Raw genomic sequence first — 21,302 nt, forward strand, 5'->3', positions numbered from 1 at the left:
CGTTCCGGGGCCTGCGCGCGCGGAGCCCCGCGGCTGGATGGCGCCGCGCGTCACGGCGGGCGGCCGCGGCGGGCGCTGCGCTATGCAGGGCGGGGGGCCGCGCTGGGGGCCGCGCCCGGGACCCTGCATACCGCCCGGCGTTATGCCGGGCCGGCGCCGGCCGCGCATGGCTTAGGCGCGTGCCGGGGCGGCGGCGCGGCGGAGCCCCGCAACCTGCATACGCGGCGCCGTTATGCAGGCCCCGCGCGGGCCGGCGGAGCGCTATGCAGGGCGCGGGGCGCGGCCCGGCCCCGCTCTCTGGCTCGTCGCCTCACAGTAAAGATGGCGCACAGCGGTCGGTGGCGCTTCCCTGCCCGGCCCGGCAGCGGCGGCTGGGGCCGCCGGGGGCTGGGGGGGTCCCGGCTGCGGGTGCCGGCCGTGCGCAGCCTGCGAGCCGCCGAGCCGGCGGCGGCGGCGGCGGCGGGCGACGGGGAGCGCGGCGGCCCGTGCTCCGGCGGGGCGGCGGGAAGCGGGGGAGGCGGGGCAGCGCCGGGCTCCGGCGGCTCCGGGGGCCCCGCGGCCGGGGTGGGACCCGGCTTCGACGCGGCGCTCCAGGTCTCGGCCGCCATCGGCATCAACCTGCGGCGGTTCCGCGCGGCCTGCGGGGCCGAGGCGGGCAGCGGAGAGGTGAGCGGGGCCGGCGGGAGGGAGGGCGCGGCGCGGCCCGGAGCGCGGGTCCCGCTCCGCCACATCCCCGCTCCGCCCCGGCGGGGGCACACCCCCTGCCCGCGCGGCCCCCGCCGGACACACCTACCGCTCCGCGCCGCTCCCCGCCGCGCCGCACAAAGGGCGCGCCCGGCCGCCGCCGTGTGCCCGCCGGGGGCGGCGGCGGGGGGCGCCGCGGGGAGCCGCGCGCGGCGGGCGGGCGGGCGGGGGGTGGGTGGGTGCCGGCCGCCCTCCGCCTCCGCGCCGCGCGGTCCCTCCCCGCGCACGCGACTTGCCGCCGGTGTCCTCCCCGCCGCCGCCGCCGCCTCCATTATCCGCCTGCCGCCGCCTCGCCTGCGCCGGGCGCCGAGGCCGGGAGCGGGCCGAGCGCCGGCGGCCGCCCGAGGCGGGTGAGGGGGCGAGGGGCGCTCCCGGGACCGGCGGCGGGGCGGGGGCGAGGCGGGACCGGCCTCGGCGAGCGGCGCCCGGGGACCCGGGTGTCGCGCGGCACCTGCGGCGCCCCCCCGGAAGGATGCTCCGGGGGCTCCGCCTGCCGGGCGCGTCCCGGCCTCCAGCGGCAGCGGACGGAGCCGGGGGGGCTCGGGTGGGCGGCAGCCGTCGGGACCGGGGGCAGGCGCTGGGCCCAGGCGGAGAGGCGAGATGTCGCCAGCCGGCCCCTCCCGGGAGCCCTGCTGCCGGTGTCGCGGGCACGGGCCCTCCCCGCGCTCCTCCTCGCCGCCCCCGGCCGCACCTGGCGGCGGAGGCAGGCTCCGGGCAGCAGGGCTGGGGGAGAGCAGCTCGGCTGCGAGAAGAGAAGGAGCCGCGCGTTTTGTGGTGGCGGTGCTTTGGGTTTTGGGGTTTTCGGTTTTTGTTTTTTTCTGAGCTGTTCTTCTTCCTGCCTTCGTTTTTTTAAGCCTTTCTAAGGCAGCCAGAGCAAGAGTAACAACAGCCCACCTACTGACAGAGCAGGGAAGACATGATGGGGCTGTGTTACCTACTGCGTGCTGCAGCGTTCCTTGGCCGTGCTTCTTCTTTTGCATCGCTCGCTAGCTGTGTCCTTGCTCTGGCAGGAAGATTCTCCAGCTCCTTTGTAATGGGAGTGGGGTTTTGTTTTTGAAAGGCTCTTTCTGTCTCTGGTTTAAAGGCAGGCTGTCAGGTGCAGAGCGTTCAAGTCTGTGTTTTGTGTACCTTTTGCCCTTTTAAAAAGCAGTTGTCTTGCTTTTTCATTGCTGATAATATTGGACGCTATTAAAGCACGTACAAGAATATGGTTTACTTCTGGGCTTGTTTTCGGTGGTTTTTTTGGTAGGTAACGTGAAGCGGAGCTCAGCTGAACTAAAGCAGCTCTGAGCTGCAGAGTGCCTGGTCCAGCGGCAGCGATGCTTGGAGGGGGCTGGATTTACAAACTTAGAGCTGATCTGGAAACGCTGCTAACCTAGTAAACACGGCGATTGTAGCTTTAACTCGGACTGCCTGCTAGCATCCATTGTATTTAATACAAACACCTTAAAGGTAGCTGTTTACTATATTTGTAAACTTCTCTGCTTATAATAGACCAGGTTGAATGGAATTTACTGTATCCATTTGAAAGAAGTTAGTGTCTCCTGAGTGTTAGTTCAGTGGCAACACTGACTGAAATGTGGCTAACCCATCTGACCACCACAGAGTTAACAACTTGAACGGGTTGTTTTTGTCTTTTTTGTCTTTTTTTTTGGGGGGGGGGTGGGGGGGAAGGTCAGCAACCTGTTGTTTTTTTTCTTTCTTTTTTTTTAGGTGACACCAGATTATTTTTTTTTCTTTTTTTTTCTTGTTATTCCCACTGTATTTGCCTTAAAGCATACCTTTGCATCTTAGAAGTCTAAGGCATCTTTGAAAAATCTATGTCGGTTTCGCGTTTAGGGCATCTTTGCTTCAAAATAGCTTAAATAAGTTCTTGGCACTAGCAGCTAATGAAGAAAATGTCTCTTGGATCTTAAGATTTTTTTTAGGTTTTCGATTTAGCTATTAAAACCTGTCAAATATTATATACAGTGGAAAATAAAATCTGTGGCTTGTTGTCTCTGTAGGTCGATATTCATCTCACCACTCGTGAGCAGGGAAGGAGTAGACCCAGCATTCTTTTTCCTGCTGTGAAGTTGCGGTTTTCTAGTGTTGGGATGGAGCAGGAGCAGGTGCTCTTGAGCATTTGGGGTGTCTTGCAGCTTGGTTTGTCTAGTTGGCTCATTTTTCTCATTGCTGATACAAGGATGTTTCTTTCCTTCTCTGATGCTCTGGAAATAAAGTATTTAGCTGTGAAAGACCTAGTTCTCTTAGCTGTTGACTATGTGGGTTGGAGTCATAGCGAAGATTGCAGCACCGTTGCTGGTCACCAGAAGTCCTCGGACAAGCTCTCCTCTCCTGCAGCACAAGTTTCCTAAGTGGTAGGAGCAGGGGATGTGCAAAGAGCTGTTGTACAGCTAGGGACTACGTGTGCGGGTGCCACCTGTAGTCTCTGAGGAGAGGGTGGCTGCATGTTTATATTGAAATGGTGGAGGTCTGGTGCCTGCATGGTCCCTGACTTTGGACACAGCTGTCTCCTAATAGGGCACTTCCAGCAGTTCCCTACTTACTGCCACTTGTTGTGTCCCTTCGGGAGCTGCCTAACGACTGCACCGCTTACCTCTGCGAGATGAGGGTCTTCCCTGAACTCGCCAGTCACAGTCTTCATCTGAGGTTGCATTCTGCAGCAGGAGTAAAGTCCTGATGAATAATTTGGGTTTAGTAACTCACGGTAACCAAAGTAACATGGAGGAAGCTGTGTTGTGTTTTACATATATCTTCTGTCATGTTCTGGGGTGGTTGTTTTTTTCCCGAGTGGCATATTGCGTTCTGGTCCTGCGTATCTGCTGAAATTGTGCATTAACGGAAAAATTTGCTGTGATATAACAAAAAAGTAGAAGTCAAGAGCAGGTATTTTACTCAGTCTTTCTCTTGTCTCCTTGGACATTTTGTAGAATGTAGTGGACTTTATTTCTAATATAGAAGTATCTGAATTCGGGGATGTCACTGCATATCCCCCAGATTTTTGATGATTTTGTACGAATACTTCTGTTTTACTTCAGTTTTTCACTGAGTTATCTTGAAACCAGCTAGCTTTAAGGGAGCAGCATTACGGTGTTTGACTTTGGCGTAGCAGGAGTTGGCAGGGGGGATTTTTTGCTTAGTTAAACTATAACTGGTTGAAAACAGTGGCATTTGTACAGCGTTATCCTTCTGCGTGATGGGAATGACACCCAAGTAATAAGGGGAATTTGAAGGTGTTTTCTTGACTTGTCGTGTAGAATTTGTGACGAGGGAAGTTTGTGCAGTTGTTGTCTACCTGGTGCATCTGTCATTTTAGAGCTCCCTCCCCGTCCCGGAAGTCTCATCGGAGCTTTGGCTCATAAATGCTGTCGGCTGTCAGGTGTGCAGTGACACTTCCCTTCATAAACCTGCACCAGTTCAAAAGTCAGCACTGAGCTGCAGAGCCTTGAGGTCTGAAGTGCAATACAGCAGCACTGACAGTGTTCCTAGTAGCACTGCTGCGATTATACATGGACCATAATCTTTTATGAAGTAAATGTTGGTCTTAGATGTTCACCGATGGCTGCCTTGTTTTGAAACCGCGCCAGTTCCACATGTTGGGAGGAGTGGCTTCTCTCTGCCTCAGTTACGCCGGAGCTGAGAGTACAGATTAGTTATTTTTCACGTGGGCATTAGAATTCTGTCTGCCTCAAAATTTTCTTTCCTAATTTAATGTTGAATGGTCAGTGCAAAACTGCCCGGGTGTTTGAGCTGTGAGTGAAAGTGTGGAGTGCAGCCTGTTACTGGTAACATCATCGGTATGTATGGAGTTCCTAGCTGTTGATGTGAAACGAAAGACACGGGATGAAGATTGTACAGATGTAGCCTGAGGGATGCCGGGTTCCTCGGTGCTTGCTTTCCTTTCCGAAGAGTTAGGAAGTCATTGTCAGGAGTGTGAAAATAAGAGCACACATTTCAGCCATCCTGTTTCCCAAATTCAGTCAGTGTTACCAAGTACTCATAACTCTCAGAGTATTGGTTTTGTGCAGTTTTTTGGAGAAGGGGAATTTGGGTTTCCCCATGAGAAGCTGCTTTTAATAAAGGTGGTGTCATTCCTCGCGGCGGCAGGTAAGGCAGCCTCAGACGGAGCAGCAGTGCACACTGATCCCTTTGCTCCAGGGGCTTTTGGACGTCGTGCTTCCTTCGACCGGAAAATTCACAGGGCAGATCCTTTTAGGATTATGTTGCGCTGCCTTTTTTTATTATTATTATTTTTTATCGTAATAGAAGTGCCGTACTATAGATTTTACTCTATCAGATGTGGAGGAAATGAAAAAAAAAAAAGTCTGGGTGTCTCTGAGTCAGTTGTTCATCTTTCAGCTTGCTTAACTGGCTTTGAAGTTCTTCCCTGGGGAGGCTGCATCCTCCTGAGCTGTTCGGTGCATGGGAGGCAGTGCTGCTGGCTTCCACGAGCGGGCAGGTGCTCCTCTGCTGTGCCTGCACGCAAGAGAACGTGCCCACTGCAAGTTTTGCAGTTGTGATGTCAAAGCTTGCTGTTTGTACAGCTTTCGAGCAGCAAGAATTCCATGGAAAAAGGCACTGTCATGTGTGAGGCAAGAAACTGCCTTGTCCTGAGAGGCAGGGAGGCATTTTGGTCAGGTTTCAGTTGTATGTTGTTTCCATCAACAGAAACATTGGAGGGAGGGGAGGTTCAGGTTGGAAATGAGGAGACGTTTCTGCTGAGGAAGAGCAGTCGGGCATGGGGACGGGCTGTCCAGGGAGTGGTGGAGTCACCGTCCGTGGGGGTGTTCGAGGAGAGGTTGGACGTGGTGCTTGGGGACATGGCTTAGTGGTGGCAGTGGTGGTAGGGGGTGGTTGGACCAGGTGATCCTGGAGGGCTTTACCAACCCTAATGATTCTGCGATTAAGGGACTTGGTTTCCTTGGTTCTGGTTGCAAACCAGCAAAAGTTTCCCACTTCAGCAAAGGAGTTTGCTTTCTCTTCTTGACCTGTCTTAGAGAGCACCCGAGTAAAACGCATCTGGCACTTACTGGAAGGCATCCTGATCTCCTCTTTAGGCGAAGGATTGGTTGGGAAAGGGCAGGCAAAGGGACTCACGGGTGAGATGCTACACCTCGCTTCTCTGTTCAGCACTGGGGGCCACTGAGAGTGATGCTAGTGAAGGACGTGTGTTCTTGCAGATTGTTAAAGTGGGATGTTTCTTGGGCAGGTACAGGCTTTGAGCTAGGTGGCCGTGCTGCATAAGCCTCTGAGGCTTTTCCATTTCTGCGTTTTACTGTCAGCACTGGAGTTCCTTATGGTTCAGCCCCCAGGTCGGCCCTGTGCGCAGCAGCGAGTGAGTTCTTAGGCATCAAGTTAGAAATCACAAAAGAAATCACAGAAGGCTAAACTTTTTTCCATTGAGACAAGCTAGGAAACGTAGCCCAGCCTTTGAAATACTTTAATTATACTTCATGCTTTGCTGGGTGGCACGCGCTTCTTCAGAAGTAAAAGATGAGTTTGCTGTTGTTGAAGCTATTTGTGTATGTGGATAGGTGCAGCACGTGGGGCACAGCTCTGTGTGTGCAGCAGTATCCCAAGTACCTCAGCCTCCTGCCTTGGTGTGTGTCTGGGCAGCATGGTGAGTTATGTCTGCTTTTATTCAACAACAAGCTCGAGAATTCCTTCCTTCTCTCAGTTGTCCAAGTTCAGCTGAAGCATTGCTTTCTAAATGTTCATTGTGGAACCAAGAGAGAGGAAGGGATGTAGCTTGCCAAAAGCGGCGTGTTGCCAGCGCTCTGTTAGATGTGGTCCGGGAGGCTTTGGTCTCACTTTTCTCTCGCTGAGTGTAAGTTAGATTTTTCTAGGCAATGGTCTGTCTGACCCTCGGTGGCGGTAGTGGTACTGGAAGCTCACTGCAAGCAAAACAAGAGCGTTTCTCAGGCGCTTTCAAAGGCGTTCCTGTTGTGAAACTGGAAGTGAGAATTGTTCGTATGGAGTATTGGGCGTAGAGGATAGCCTGAGCTGATGGAGCCGTGACTGTGGAATACGTGGCCTGCTTGTGTTTCGTTTGTGGGCTGGTGTAAGTTCGTCCTCTCTGCTGCTTGCAGTTCTGGCTAAATAGCAAGAGACGAGCTGTATCGTTACCCCTAACTCTGGATATTCTTAGTTTCCTTCTAGCATGCTGGCAGTACTGATCCGTGCGCTCCTTAGCACTGTTACAGTGGGGTGCTCGGCGCTTGAGCCCCGCGCAGGGCGGCTGCTCTTTGTGCTTCTGCAGTCAGCCGTGGGCTGGGGACGGGGGAGCTGCCGTTCTGCTGAGGGCTGCGGTGTCGGAGGTAGCTGCTGAGGGTACCGCTGCCGCCCAGTAGCACGGTGTACAGCACAGCTCTTCCCTGTTCCAGTCTGGAACACAGTCAAGCGTTTTACCTCGCGTTCAGGACAGGTAGCTGCATCGGTGCTGTTCTGAGGCAAGGTCCCAGCTGAGCTCCCACATCATTCCCAGGCAGAGCTTTCAGATATGGAATTAGTTAAAGAATGAAAGGCAGCTGGGCCCTCAACCTAGCAAGTAGATAGCACTGAACCCGAATATCGTGCTGTCTGGTAATGGCGCTGCACCGCCAGTAATCGCTGGTGAAGCCTCTCCCTGAGTTACCAGAGGGTTCCGCCTCCGACTAAAGCTCCGAGTGCCCCCGGTGCTTGTCCCAGGGGCTGCTGTCTGCTGACCTCCAAGGATGCTCGTTCCTCCCAAAGCAGCCCGGTAGGTGTTGTGCTGTAGTTACCGAGCAGGCTCCCGAGTGGTCTCCTAAAACCAGCTCTTCTCTTTCCAAGAAGCTGAGGTGCTGCATAACTGGGGCCAAAATCAAAAGGGTGAATGGGAAGAGAAGGAAAGCATTGTTCAAATAACTGCTTTAAAATTAAATAAACCTTTGTGAGAGCTGTTTGGGTCAGCTGCACTGCTGTTCGTAGAGTTTGACAGCTTTGGTGACGGTCCTCTGCAGTGTTACAAGTCCGTAGTGCTTTGGGTCAGGCTGTTAGTCAGGCAGATCAGGACACCAGCACCTTCAGGACACTTGGGCATCTGGGGCTGGACTTTCCCCTGAGACCTTTAATCAGAAATTCTTTGGAAAGTAATTTCACTCAAGAGTGTTGTGATAGATTGTGTTCAAATAGAGATTTGCTTGGGAGTTTTCTGTTCTTGCAGTAACTAGATGACTTCAAGAAAAGCCTTCGTTCATCTGCTCGCAGCTCTGAGGTTTAGGCTGGTCTGGGTGGCTCAGTGTTTGAGTGGGGATGGACGTGGGAGCTCTGCTGACTGCCAAGAGATCACCCCTGCCTGCTCAGCGAGGTTTTGTGCCTTGCCCGAGAGGCGAGCCTTTCCTCCTCCCTTTATTTATAATCCCGAGTGACCTTTTGGTGTTGCATTATTCTTTCTCAGGTAAATGAGGTCATGTTCAAAACCATGATGGTTTTTAATCACTCTCCATCTGTCATGCTTTATAGCGATTTCTGAAAAACTGGAGTGACCGTTCCTGTTTTATTTGCCTCAGAATCGAATTTTGACTTCTGGCTGGGTGACTTAGCCTTGCACGTGCATGCTGGTGTTTCGTGGCCTTCTCAATCACTTCTCGTTCTGCGAAGTTACAAGGCCATCGTCCTAGGCTGTGAGAATTGCTGTGCTGAGGTCAGTGATACAGGCAGGAACATCACGGAACAAACCTGAATGACGTACAGGTCTTGCTGCTTCTAGTTGTAAATGAAGCCAAAGTAATTTTTTTTGATCTATTTATTTATCTATCTGTTTATCTATCCCATTGGAAAAGTAAGTTAGCAGTCAGAGTCATGGGATAGCCAGAGTTGGAAGGGACCCACAGCAGTGATCAGTTTGAGAACAACACAGGTTCCACGTGTGGGTTAGGGCATACAACCGTCAAAAATAGAGCACACTGATTTAATAGCCTCAGACAAAATAATAGGATCCCAGATTTTTATTTTTATTCTTAAAAGGCATTCATAGTAGCTACAGTAACTTAGAGGCAGATGCAGTTCAGGACCGTTGGACAGCTCTTCTATCTTATTTGCTTCATGGCCCCAGCCTCCAAATAGTTGTAGAGAAATTGTCTCTCTCATAGTTGGTTGGTGAGAGCTTGGGCAGGGGTGGTAGTTTGTGTGAAATCTTGTGTGATGCACTTCTGGGGGATAGCAGGAGTGGGGATTCGTTCTGCAGAAGTGCAGGAATCGTGTGCGGTTCCTCTTTGCTGCGTTCCTCACTGTGCAGGTGTAGGGAAACCCTGAGCTGGGCCGGGCAGCAGGGAAGCGCATCTGACCGAACTTCTGAGGGGTCGTGATCAAGTGCCTGTTTCTTTTCATTAAGCTCGCAGCGAGGTGGAGGGGTGGCTGGAGTATTTGGAGAGTGCATTGTGAGCTCTTGTCTGTCTTCAGTCGCAGTGTTTTGTCCTGGACAGAGCCGATACTGTGAAATACATCTCTGTCCTGCCCTGCTCTTACCTTTGAACACCCGGCTGCCATCTCATGACTTTAACTGCAGACTTGTTTTCTGTTCTGAGGTTTAACTGCTGGTAGTCAACACCTCTGCAACTTTGTTATTGTTGGGGAGGTTATTTTTAATTGCAAGCTTGTAAAAGTTTTGTGTAATGTAAGGTGGTGACAAGCTTTCTTCCCATGTCAGGGCTCTAGTGCTACCACCCAGATCTGGTTTTTGCTCATCTTCTTCATTTATTTATTTTTTCCACATTTTGTTAGGAAGAAAGCTCAGCTTACGCACCCACATTTACTGGTATTGCTAATTTTCATGCAGAATGGGCTACGATGAGACCTGAAGACAGACTTTTCCCTATGCTTTTAGTGTACAGAAACCTTAAGCAGAGGGGTTGCCTTCAGTGCTAGGAGCTGTGTCCCTCAGTGCTCCTTAACAGGCAGGGTCATACATGTCTCCATTAAAGCTGGTTTTATTTAACGGCTTTTTCAAGTTTCAGTAGTGTTTTGTGTATGATCATGATGTGGTTTTCACTGTTCTTTAAAAGCTGCAAGTTTTAAGTGTCTAGAGACTGCATTTAATGTTAGAGGCATCTCTGTCTTTGCTGCCTGAGGTTTGCAATAGTTCACCAACAGCAAATGTGTCATACACACGGAGGTCAAGTCCCGCTAACTGGTTTTGGAGTGAGGTATTATTTTAATTTAAATTAAACTTGTCTCTCTCTCAGCAGGGATAGGCTCTAATTCAGTCTTGCAAAGTCTTTGCATCTGTTACTCTTCTGGGGAAAAAAAAATATATATATACATGTATATATTTTATCGTGTATTTTAAATGGTCTGTTGGAAATGTGATTAGAGCATATCTTCTGCCTTTGCTGACTAGGTTGGAATTGCAGTGGTGAGGGGTCTTTTTTCTGCAGAGGTGTGCTTTCCACCCTGCAGCACTGTGGATCTGGAACCACAGCTGCGAGCTGCCCGTTGCTCAGCACCATTCCTGTGCAGCCAATGAATGAAGCGTTGGGGGATGTTTAATTGGAGCTGAGAGACTTCAAACTGAATTGTTCTATGGAAAGAAATCATTGCTGTCTTTTCCACCAAGTGGTCTACAGGATTAGTAGTTATTGTTAGCCTTCCTCTCAACAAGGAGATTCATTTTTTTTAATTCAATTTAGCTCAGCAGTCCCCCTGTGAAGAGCATTCTCTGCTGCAGAGCCTGTAGCTGTCTGCTTGTTTCTCATACGTCCTCCCTAGCTCGAATGCGTATCTTTCTTAGTCCTTGAGGAGGCAGATAAGATTTCAGGTGAGCAGGATGCAAGCAGATAAAATACAGAGCAGGTCAGGTAGGTGCACAGCGAGTGTTGCTGGCTGGGGGTGGGAGCGGGTGATGTAGCAGTAATGTTGGCTTGAACTTGTTGACAGAAAGAGCACTGCAGACAGCATGGAGCATCGCTTTTGTAATCTGTTGAAAAACAGGAGGACAAGGAAGAAATAATACAAAGATTTCATAGTGGGAGCAACAGTTAATTTAACAGATGTAAGAGGAAGAAAAGAAGGAAGATGAAACCCATCGCAAGTTCAGGAACTGGATGCCGATGGCTGAGCTCTGAAGGGAGAATAGTGTGGCATGGAGAGCAGGGACTGAATCAGGATTTCAGAGGTCTGCAGCTTGGTCTCCTGGAACAGCACTGCTCTCAGGCAGCTCAGCACTGCTGTGCTGTACCTCCCTGTCCTGACGTCTGGAATTAGCGTTGAGGTATTTTTCACAGCTCTTGTTTAGGAGGCTATTGCTTTAACAATCTCCTGCTTGTGGCATTGAATTCTGTTTTCCTGGGCGAAAGCATGCTCATATACACAAAAGTAAGCATTATTTGGCCTTTCTCCATACCTAAGATGCACTATACATACGTTGTTGTGTCTTTGAAAACGCTGCAGGTACCACTTTTTGGTAGTCTAATGGGGAAAAAATTGCTCGGGGTGAGTGGCTGTTCCCAGTACCCTTCTGAACCTCTCTGTGCACACGTAGCTTGTGGCTTTTCTGCCTGCCTTCTCCGTCTCGGTGCTGAGAACACTTCAGCCCGATGTCTCGGCAAGCAGCATCCCCTCTGCTGGTGCCAGGGCCCGTTCCCCGGCAGCAGCCCTGCGCACACTGTTTACATCTCGCCGCGCGCCCACGTGCTCTGGGGAGCGGCGTGCAGGCGTGACGGCTCCGCAGTGCTGGGCGTGCGGCGTGGAGCATGCGCTTGGCAGCCTTTACCCACGGCTCCGAGCCGGCTCCATTCTCAGCGATGCGTTACAGAGAACGTGCAGCCGGAGCTGTGGCACCTCCACAGCAGAGCAGAAAGCTACTTTCTAGTACGCAGCAAGGGCGTGCGGTGCTTTAAAGAAGCAAGCAACAAGTGGTGTATCCGTTCTCAAAGTAGAGAGGAAATTTAAGAACAGAGAACATAATTGCTTGAGGTGAAACTGCATTAGGAAACCTGGATCGGCATGAAAACAGATTGTCGTAAATCTTGGTGGCCTATCGTGAGGATTTACACTTTTGCATGCTCCCTGGAAAAAATGGCTTAATCTGAACAGAGCACCCTTAACATCAAATCGGAGTATTGATTGGCTTTACTATATCAAAAACTGTCATTTCATAAATCGTCGTTTCAAAAATCAACGTTTTATAGCCTAAGTTTGTTTCCTAGTTGTGTTGCACCTTAGGTCAATGTTACTTTGTTCATAACCTGCACCTTGTCTTCTTACAGCACTTGTAGTGGTTTTATTCCTGAGTCTTCTAAATTTCTGTCGTCTCTGTCCGGTTAAAAAAAAAAATCTTTAAAATAGAAGGAATAGGCCCCAAAACTGCACGCTTTCCTTGCAGAGGCTGTGAGCACTGCTGTTGGCTCTGTGGGAGCAGGGGCAAGGCCTCCTGCAGGGAGAGGCTGCCATCAGCACAGGGCTGCAGTGAGCAAAGGCCCTGCCGAACCTCCAGAGCACTTGGGCTTACTTAGAGACCTTGGCTGCTTCTGGGCCTCCGGTCTCTTAAATGAGTTTGCAAGAAGTTATTCTACAATGGTACTACAAAAATAAACATGGAGATGTGTGCTGGTTTTTTGTTTGTTTAGCTGAAGTAGGTCCTTAGGGTATTTTGAACACTAGCCTATGGAGTGATCTGTTCTTGGTGGTTTGATATGAGCAGCAGATTTTATACGTTAAAGGATTGTTTTCGTAGATACTTGTCCTCTGTTTCCCCATAACTCCTTTTCATCGTTCTCTAGTTGTAAACTATAACTGTTTTGTTTATGTATACAAATACATATATATTTATATATATAAAAATAAAAGTGGTATTTCCTTTTTAGCAATTGTTTGCTTGAAGAACAAATGTGGGTACATTACTTGGGGAGAGAAAATCTTCTAGAATCTCTTCATGCCTTGATAATAGTTAAGTTTGTTTAAATGTTAATATCCACATCTTCAAATTTCAATCTACTTTTTTGTTGCAGGATGAACAGTTCCTAGGTTTTGGTTCAGATGAAGAAGTCAAAGTACAAAGTCCCACCAGGTCCCCCACAGGTATGTGCATATAGCAGGAACGGATGTTGTCTTTGTGTGCTGCTTTGTGGTGGTTTTGTCATGTCTTTCCTGTTTGTTGTATCAAATCTCATCCACCATCAAGGCCATAACCACTCTCTGGATTCAGTTTAGCTTTGCATGCTGTCATTGTGGTGTCTTTAGATCTGATCTGTTGCAGAACAGGGAAACTTTGAGTAAAAGAATTATACTGATGAAACTGGTATTTGAAACCTGAAGTTAGTGTTTTAAAGAGGCAGTTATTTTAATGGTTAGGATCTAGTTTCAGGAATGTGTTCAGCTATGGGTAGACAGAAGCAGTCACAAGGTGCAAATGTAAAAAAGTAAAAAAAAGTTTCTTTACAAAATTCCATCTAAGATGCAGTTGGAACAATTTAATCTTAAAGAACAGTAATAAAAAAATCCCATGTTGAACATTTTAGTATTTTTCAATACACTCATCTCCTGTAACTGGAACCTTCAATTTTTTTTAATAAAACAAATACAGAACGCTTAAGGATAAGTTAAGTTGTTGTATTTTTTTCAAGAAACTTTCTAGATGTAGGATCAAATCATGATGGGGGTGCACACAAACGGGTTTGGTTTTGATTTAGATTCTTGCCAATAAATGCTCTCACCACAACACTCTACTTGGTTTGGCTTTGCCAGCAAATTCTATTGTGGAAAGCCGTACTAATAGGGTGTTTCAGATGAAGAATGAAGTACGTTGTCAGAGCTATGTGAAGACCCAGAACTGGAATAGCTGGGTTGGTGGGTATGGGTTGAAATGCATTGGTAGAGGTGAGTAATCAAGGCATGCACATCTGCTTGATCATTGCTAGTGCAGTCTAAATGTATGCTAAATGCATTTCTGCATTTAGCTACTACTGAATGCTAAATGTATTTCAGAACTAAAACCATTTTTTAGTAAGATACCTTACATCAACTTCTCCCTGTATGTTGTTCTTGCCGTACTGACATATCCATTAGCAGTGCAGATGGATGGTACTACTGAAGAAGGACTTTTTTTCCTTTCAACTGTGATCCATTTTGTTTAAAATAATTTTTTAGTGCATTTGAAACATTACAAATCTGCTTATGAATTATCATTCTCTTTTACCATTGTATTGATACTGGTTTTGTGCAATGGCATATATGGCTGTTGTAGAAAGGCAAGCTTGCATTTTAAAAAAATTATCTAAATCTCCTTTTATACGAGAAGAGGTTTGTGAAGGAAGTCTTTACATGGATTGATAAAATAAAATTTTTACTTGTTGATGAACTGAAAAGTTTTTGGCGATTTATGTGAGTCATGATTTATGCAGAGTAAATACTTGTGTGACCTGGATAAAGCTGATCCAATACTTAGAGAAATTTAATGTGTCTTCTGCATTCTCTACTTTCCTCATAGTTAAATCTAGTCCACGAAAACCTCGTGGGAGGCCCCGGAGCAGTTCTGACCGAAGTTCAGCTGTACTATCAGACTCTTCATCAGTGTGTTCCCCTTCAAGCAAGTCTGAAACCACACCCATGGAGAAAGTAAAGAAGAAGGAATTGAAAAGTGGGGAAAAAAGACGAGGAAGACCTCCAACACTTACTAGCGTGAAGTTCAAATTGTCACAAGTAAAAGGCACATCAGATATTCAGAAGGGAAGCAAAGAAGAAAAAGAGAGTCTGAAAAAAATCAAAAGGTCACCATCCACTACATTTCAGCAAGCAACTAAAATTAAGAAATTAAGAACTAGTAAACTCTCTCCACTAAAATCTAAATTTAAGCCTGGGGCGAAACTTCAGATTGGGAGGAAAAGTGTTCAGATTGTGCGCAGGAGAGGGAGGCCACCGTCTTCTGAACGTTTAAAGACTTCCTCAACTTTAGTCATAAATTCACAGCTGGAGAAACCCCAAAGGATACGTAAAGAAAAGGATGGCACACCACCTCTTACAAAAGAAGAAAAGACTGCTGTCAGACAGAGTCCGCGCAGGATTAAGCCTGTTAGGATTATACCTTCTACAAAAAGGACGGATGCAACAATTGCTAAGCAACTCTTGCAGAGGGCTAAAAAGGGGGCGCAAAAAAAGATTGAGAAAGAAGCAGCCAAACTGCAGGGCAGAAAGGGGAGAACCCAGCTTAAAAATATCCGACAGTTCATTATGCCAGTCGTAAGTGCTATCTCTTCACGGATTATTAAAACACCCAAACGGTTCATTGAAGATGAAGACTATGACCCTCCTATTAAAATATCCAGATTAGAATCCACACCAAACAGCAGGTTCAGCGCTACTTCTTGCGGATCCAGTGAAAAATCCAGTGCTGCTTCTCAGCATTCATCTCAGATGTCTTCAGATTCCTCACGGTCCAGCAGCCCTAGCGTTGATACATCTACAGACTCTCAGGCTTCTGAGGAGATGCAGACGCTTTCTGAGGAACGAAGTAATACTCCAGAAGTTCACACACCTCTGCCTGTTTCTCAGTCCCCTGAGAATGATAACAGTGATAGGAGAAACAGAAGGTTTTCGATAACAGAAAGAAGTTTTGGCCAGAGGACTGCTAAAAAACTGTCAGCCTTGCCAAGTGTGCCACAGCAGCAGTCGTCATCCTCTCCTCCTCCCCCTCTGCTCACTCCTCCCCCACCACTACAACCCGCTTCCAGCATCTCAGACCGTACTCCTTGGCTCATGCCTCCTACCATACCATTAGCCTCACCCTTTCTTCCTACTTCTGCTGCACCAATGCAAGAGAAACGGAAATCAATTCTGCGAGAGCCAACGTTTAGGTGGACTTCTCTAAAGCATTCCAGGTCAGAACCACAGTACTTCTCATCAGCAAAATATGCCAAAGAGGGTCTTATTCGCAAACCAATATTTGATAACTTTAGACCCCCACCACTAACACCAGAGGATGTTGGCTTTGCATCTGGCTTCTCGACACCAGGTGCTACAGCTCCAGCACGACTGTTTTCTCTTCATTCTGGAACAAGATTTGATATGCACAAGAGAAGTCCTCTGCTGAGAGCTCCGAGGTTCACTCCAAGCGAGGCCCACTCCAGAATCTTTGAATCTGTAACTTTGCCCTCATCGGTTGGTCGAACCACTACGGGAACTTCTGCAACAGGTGTCTCTTCTAGGAAACGAAAGAGAAAAGTCTTTAGCCCTATCCGCTCAGAACCCAGATCTCCTTCGCACTCCATGAGGACAAGAAGTGGGAGACTTAGTACCTCTGACCTGACAACTCTCACCCCACAGTCTTCTGTATCTTCCTCATTAACTAGCATTTCTGTTAGTTCTCTTGCCACTAGTGCCTTAAATTCAACTTTTACTTTTCCTTCCCATTCCCTAACGCAGTCTGGGGAATCAGCAGAAAGAAGCCAGAGACAAAGGAAGCAGACTAGCACTCCAGCAGAGCCTTTCTCGTCTAGTAGTCCTGCTCCTCTCTTTCCTTGGTTCACTCCAAGTCCCCAGACAGAGAGAGGCAGAAACAAAGACAGGGCAACAGAGGAACTGTCCAAAGATAAAGACGCTGATAAAAGTGTGGAGAAGGACAAGAGCAGAGAGAAAGACAGAGAGAGAGAGAAGGAGAACAAACGGGAGTCAAGGAAAGAGAAAAGGAGAAAAGGGTCAGAAATTCAGAGTAGCTCTGCTTTGTTTCCTGTAGGTAAAATGCCCAAAGAAAAAGTTGTCAGTGAAGATGCTGCAGCATCATCTTCTGCAAAAAAAACTGCTGGGCGGAGGAAGTCTACAGCAATAGATCCCGTGGCAGATGTTTCCACTGCTGCTCTGGTAGATACAACAGCCATCAAAACCAAAACATCCAAGAAAGGTAGAGGGGGGTTAGACAAATCAGATCTGGACCTCAGTCCCACTCTGCCGTCTTTGGAGAAAGAAAAAGCTCTGCGTCTCTCTACTCCTTCATCAAGCACTGTTAAACATTCCGCTTCCTCCATCAGCTCTATGTTGGCTCAAGCAGACAAACTGCCAATGACTGACAAAAGGGTAGCCAGTCTTCTGAAAAAAGCAAAAGCCCAGCTGTACAAGATTGAGAAGAGCAAGTCCCTCAAACAAGCAGATCAGCCAAAAGCACAGGTATTTTTTCCCTTTTTTTTTTTTTTTGCGAGAGGGCATCTTATTTTGAAGTTGCACTGAAAATCACTAGTATCTTTCATATCCTGAATGTGAAGAGTTAATATGCCAAGCTAAATAGCCATTAGTGCAACAGATGGTAAATGATACAAAAATGAGAAGGCATGGGCAGAAGTTGAGGGGGAGAGAAAGCTACTGCATAGTCAGTTCAAGGGGGAGCTGTATGCATTTTTAGAGAACAGTACAGTGGAATTGTTTATTAGGTTTCTCTGTATAACTCTAAGCAAAGTAAACATCAAGGGTAATAGGCATTTTTAAAAGCATGGTTCTAGCAAACTGCAATAGCCTTTCTAAAGATGAGTTGATCTTAGTCTCTCTCTCTCTTAACTTTACCTTATGATGATCTGATCTGTTATTAACGGGAAGGAGTAAAATCCATTGGGATTTTGCATCTGATTGGAGGACTGCTTCCTACTGCTGTCTTCTCTTCCCTCTCCCCTTTTCCCCCACCCCAAAACCACCCTCTTCTGCAGTCCTTTTTAGCTGTCAGAAAGGTAGATGTTTTATGATAGAAATATACTTTCGGGGAGTATTTTCTTTTTTCACTTTCCCACATAATGTTAGTGTTAAAAATAAGTGCATATTTTAAATAAAGAATTCTTAAGCTTTTGTCCCCAGAAAGAATAAATGTGTGCTTCTGTATGCCTGGCATGTTTATACTAAGAAGCCCAAGCCCTTGCAGTTAATTCTTTGGGTGGAGTTCTTTTATTAGGAAATATGTTGGAATCCTATGTTAAAAATGTGGAAAATGGTACTAAAATGCTACATTTATTTTATCACCTCAGTAAACACTATCCCCTCATCTTAAAGGTTTGCTGCTACAAAATTGATCTTCTGACAGATCAGTTAATGCTCAATGGTAGTCTGTTTACCCTAATTCCAGTCAACTCTGAATTTCTGATGTCAGTGCCCTAATAACATACAGCTTCATGAGTGAGTTCACTTTCCAGTTAACAGGTAGAAATTTACCTTGTAATTCCAAATGAGTAAAACTTCTTGTCCTTTTGAGTTTATCCTCCCTTGGATATCTAAGGCTTAGAAGGCTGATAGTCTTTACTTTTATCCTGACCGTTACAAAATGCAAGCTAATATATAATTTAACTCTTTTTAGGTTATTTAGAAGTTTTTGTATGTGGCCCAGTCTCATTTTTGTACCTTTCTTAGGAATACTGTCTGTTTTCTTATTCTGAAATCTAGGGACAAGAGAGTGATTCATCAGAAACGTCAGTCCGAGGACCACGAATAAAACATGTTTGCAGAAGAGCAGCTGTTGCACTGGGTCGTAAGCGAGCCGTGTTTCCTGATGACATGCCCACTCTGAGTGCCTTACCATGGGAAGAGCGAGAGAAGATACTGTCTTCCATGGGGAATGATGGTAGGTTAAGACTTCCAGTTTTCACTTGTGGATTCATAGAAAGTCTGCTTTGTTGACTACTTGGGTTAGTGGCATCTATAATAAATATGGCTACATCTGAACCTGTAAAAATGAGGATATCAAGCAATTAACAGGGGACAGTATATTAAACTGATCTGGGCTTTTTGTTAAAATGCCACTCAAATAGGGTCAATCCTTTTAACCATTGTGAATTTTAATAAAAGTGCTATGTGATACACGTTAGGTTAGTTAGGGTTGTGTCTACATGTGTATTTTGATATGTACATATACACGCACACACAGCTTGTGTGGTCCTGCAGGTCTGCAGATGAACTTACGCTTAATAGAATAAATTCCATTAGCTCATTAGATGCTTCTGAAACATTGTATGACTTCAGTGAATTCACATTAGAATTTTTTTTTGATAGATAAGTCATCGATAGCCGGCTCTGAAGAGGCAGAACCTCTTGCTCCACCTATCAAACCAATTAAGCCGGTAACCAGAAACAAGACACAGCAAGAACCACCAGTGAAGAAGGGTCGACGGTCAAGGCGCTGTGGGCAGTGTTCAGGCTGCCAGGTTCCAGAGGACTGTGGTGTCTGTACTAACTGTCTGGACAAACCCAAGTTTGGTGGGCGTAATATAAAGAAGCAGTGCTGCAAGTAAGTTTGTGCATGTGAGAAATTCTTCAACTAATTCCTATGCAGAGTAGGATAAGCACATCCACATTCTGAGGTAGGAAACAACAGATTTAACCCTCTAGTGCAGGCCTGGAATGAATTTGGCCTGGGCTGAGGGTGGATCACAGTAAAAAGCAATTAAAAGCAATTTAATTTAGGAGTGTAGCTCTAGAATCAAGGTGTGCTTTTTATGACCTTCTTTTTCTGAAGTTCACTTACAACTTATTCTCCCCATATTCTCCCCACTTTGAAGAACCTGGCATAGCACTGAAAACCATCTGTAATGAGACATAAGAAAAATAGGAGTTGAACATTTAAAATTTGCTTACACCTAATCCAATCCCACTCCATATAAGCAGAGCAACTATTTTTTTGGCTGAAATGACCTCGTTGTGGATTACATAAAAACTACTGTTGAGAGAGTTTGATGTGGTTTTAGAGTTCTTGGAAGTATCCTGGTATTACTCAAATGCCAATACCTAAGAAATGGAATTGATAGGGGATTTATCAGCAAATCAGTTATTACATAAGCAGCTTTATTAACTGCAAAATTGTGTTGAGAGTTCAGAAAACAAAAAGGAAAATACAGGAAAATACTATTCTTTTAAATATCTCTGAAGAAGGGAAAAATAATTTGAAGAAAATTAGTGTATTGATGATAGCTTTTAAAAAAAAAAATCACATTGAATATTTATGGAATTCTCTCTTAGTGTTTGCATTTTTCTTCCAATTTATGATTACACAACATATTCTTTCTTTGTAGAATGAGGAAATGTCAGAATCTACAGTGGATGCCTTCTAAAGCATACCTCCAGAAGCAAGCTAAAGGTAGGCTGAAAGATTTGGCTCAAGTGTAGGATAAGAAAGAAATTTTCATACCTTAAATTGCTTTTTATGCCATCATTGCAACTACACTGAGCTATAAAAGTTTAGTCTGAAATTAAATGTTAACAGGGAACCTGTCTGTTCTGCTGATGTCACCTGAAAGTTGTAGGAGAAACGTGAGTACAGACAGCGTCCATAATCCATAACTGTCTTTTTCAGCACTAGAATTGTAGTTTCTCCTCCCTTTTGTAGGGAACTGCTGCGGATAGCTGATCAGTCTCCCCTCAGCACTTCAGGTGAACCAATTCTAAGATATTTCTATGTTTCTGAATGACATGGGGACTGATAAATCTCTTGGCACTTCCTTATCTCTGACATCAGGCTTAAGTGAGCCATCATATGTATTTTGTTAAATCCCTGCATACTGGTGCTAGACCTCTGGAGGTCTGCATGTTAGTGTGACAGTGGCCAGGTGGCTGTCTTGAATTCCCTAAACTTTTCCATGCAATGTTGGGTTTCTCTTTTGCACAGTTAAGCTGTGAATCTGCATTACCACATAAGTACTTTGCTTACAGTCTATCAGAATAGAGGCCCAAAGTATTAGAACACAGGTTGTAATATAAGACAAGTACATTAATTTTACTGACATTTTTTTTGGATGAGTACAGTTTTTTCTTCAGTGAAATGAAGAAACAAAATGTCTGTTTCCTAATTTTAAAAGTGCAGTGAACTACTCGAAGTTGCACAGTTATATCTGCTTTAATTTATTGATGCTTTTTCTTCCTAGCTGCAAAAAAGAAAGAGAAGAAATCCAAGACGAATGAAAAGAAAGAAAGCCATTCTGGAAAGAACCAATTGGACTCTGGACAGAAACAAACTCCTCCAACTATTTTATCAAGAGAAGACAATGCCATAAAGAAGAGCAGTGAACCTGCTCGTAAGCCAGTTGAGGAGAAACATGAGGATGGGAATTCCTCTGCTCCTCTGTCGGAGCCCAAACAGGTCCCTGCACCTGGTGCCAGAAAGACTGGCAAACAAACATCTCAGCCAGTACAGCTCCCTCCTCAGCCACCAAGCTCAGGACCTTTGAAAAAAGAAGCTCCTAAACTTACCACTTCTGAGCCTAAGAAAAAGCAGACTCCACAGCCAGAAATAGGTAAATGGGACTGTTTATCTTCAGTATGTTTGAGTCATGTTAAGTAACAGTAGTAATACTGCTAAAATCTGTTGGATTTTAAAACTGATAAATGCTTTATGACCTGGTGAAATTAAAGCAAATTATTTTGGGAATTTTGCTTAGAACTGGCTTTCTTTTATTGTACTACATTATATATTGGGACGGGAAGAAAGATGAACACCTTTAAAGTGATTTTTAGTCATCTAGTCTTGGCAATCTTGAAGTATATTTTCAATACTGTTAAGTTTACTGACTGTTTACAGTCTGAATGTGAAACAACAAGAATGTAATTTTTTCTACTACAAAAACATAACCTACTATTGCACG

At 46.4% G+C, this 21,302-nt stretch overlaps 1 protein-coding gene across 1 annotated transcript in view; it reads left to right on the forward strand.

The window, feature by feature from the left end:
• Positions 1–318: 318 nt before the first annotated feature.
• KMT2A (lysine methyltransferase 2A) overlaps positions 319–21,302 on the forward strand; it is a 50,857-nt gene continuing 29,873 nt past the window's right edge. Inside the window, exons 1-7 of the mRNA XM_035555955.2 lie at positions 319–666; positions 12,714–12,783; positions 14,192–16,860; positions 18,115–18,292; positions 18,721–18,955; positions 19,737–19,801; positions 20,586–20,954. Of these exons, the coding sequence (XP_035411848.1) occupies positions 322–666; positions 12,714–12,783; positions 14,192–16,860; positions 18,115–18,292; positions 18,721–18,955; positions 19,737–19,801; positions 20,586–20,954 (3,931 nt within the window). The 5' untranslated portion in view covers positions 319–321. The remainder of the gene's footprint in view (positions 667–12,713; positions 12,784–14,191; positions 16,861–18,114; positions 18,293–18,720; positions 18,956–19,736; positions 19,802–20,585; positions 20,955–21,302) is intronic.

Source organism: Cygnus atratus, chromosome 22, assembly GCF_013377495.2.
Source record: "Cygnus atratus isolate AKBS03 ecotype Queensland, Australia chromosome 22, CAtr_DNAZoo_HiC_assembly, whole genome shotgun sequence".
In the NCBI taxonomy this organism is placed as follows: domain Eukaryota; kingdom Metazoa; phylum Chordata; class Aves; order Anseriformes; family Anatidae; genus Cygnus; species Cygnus atratus.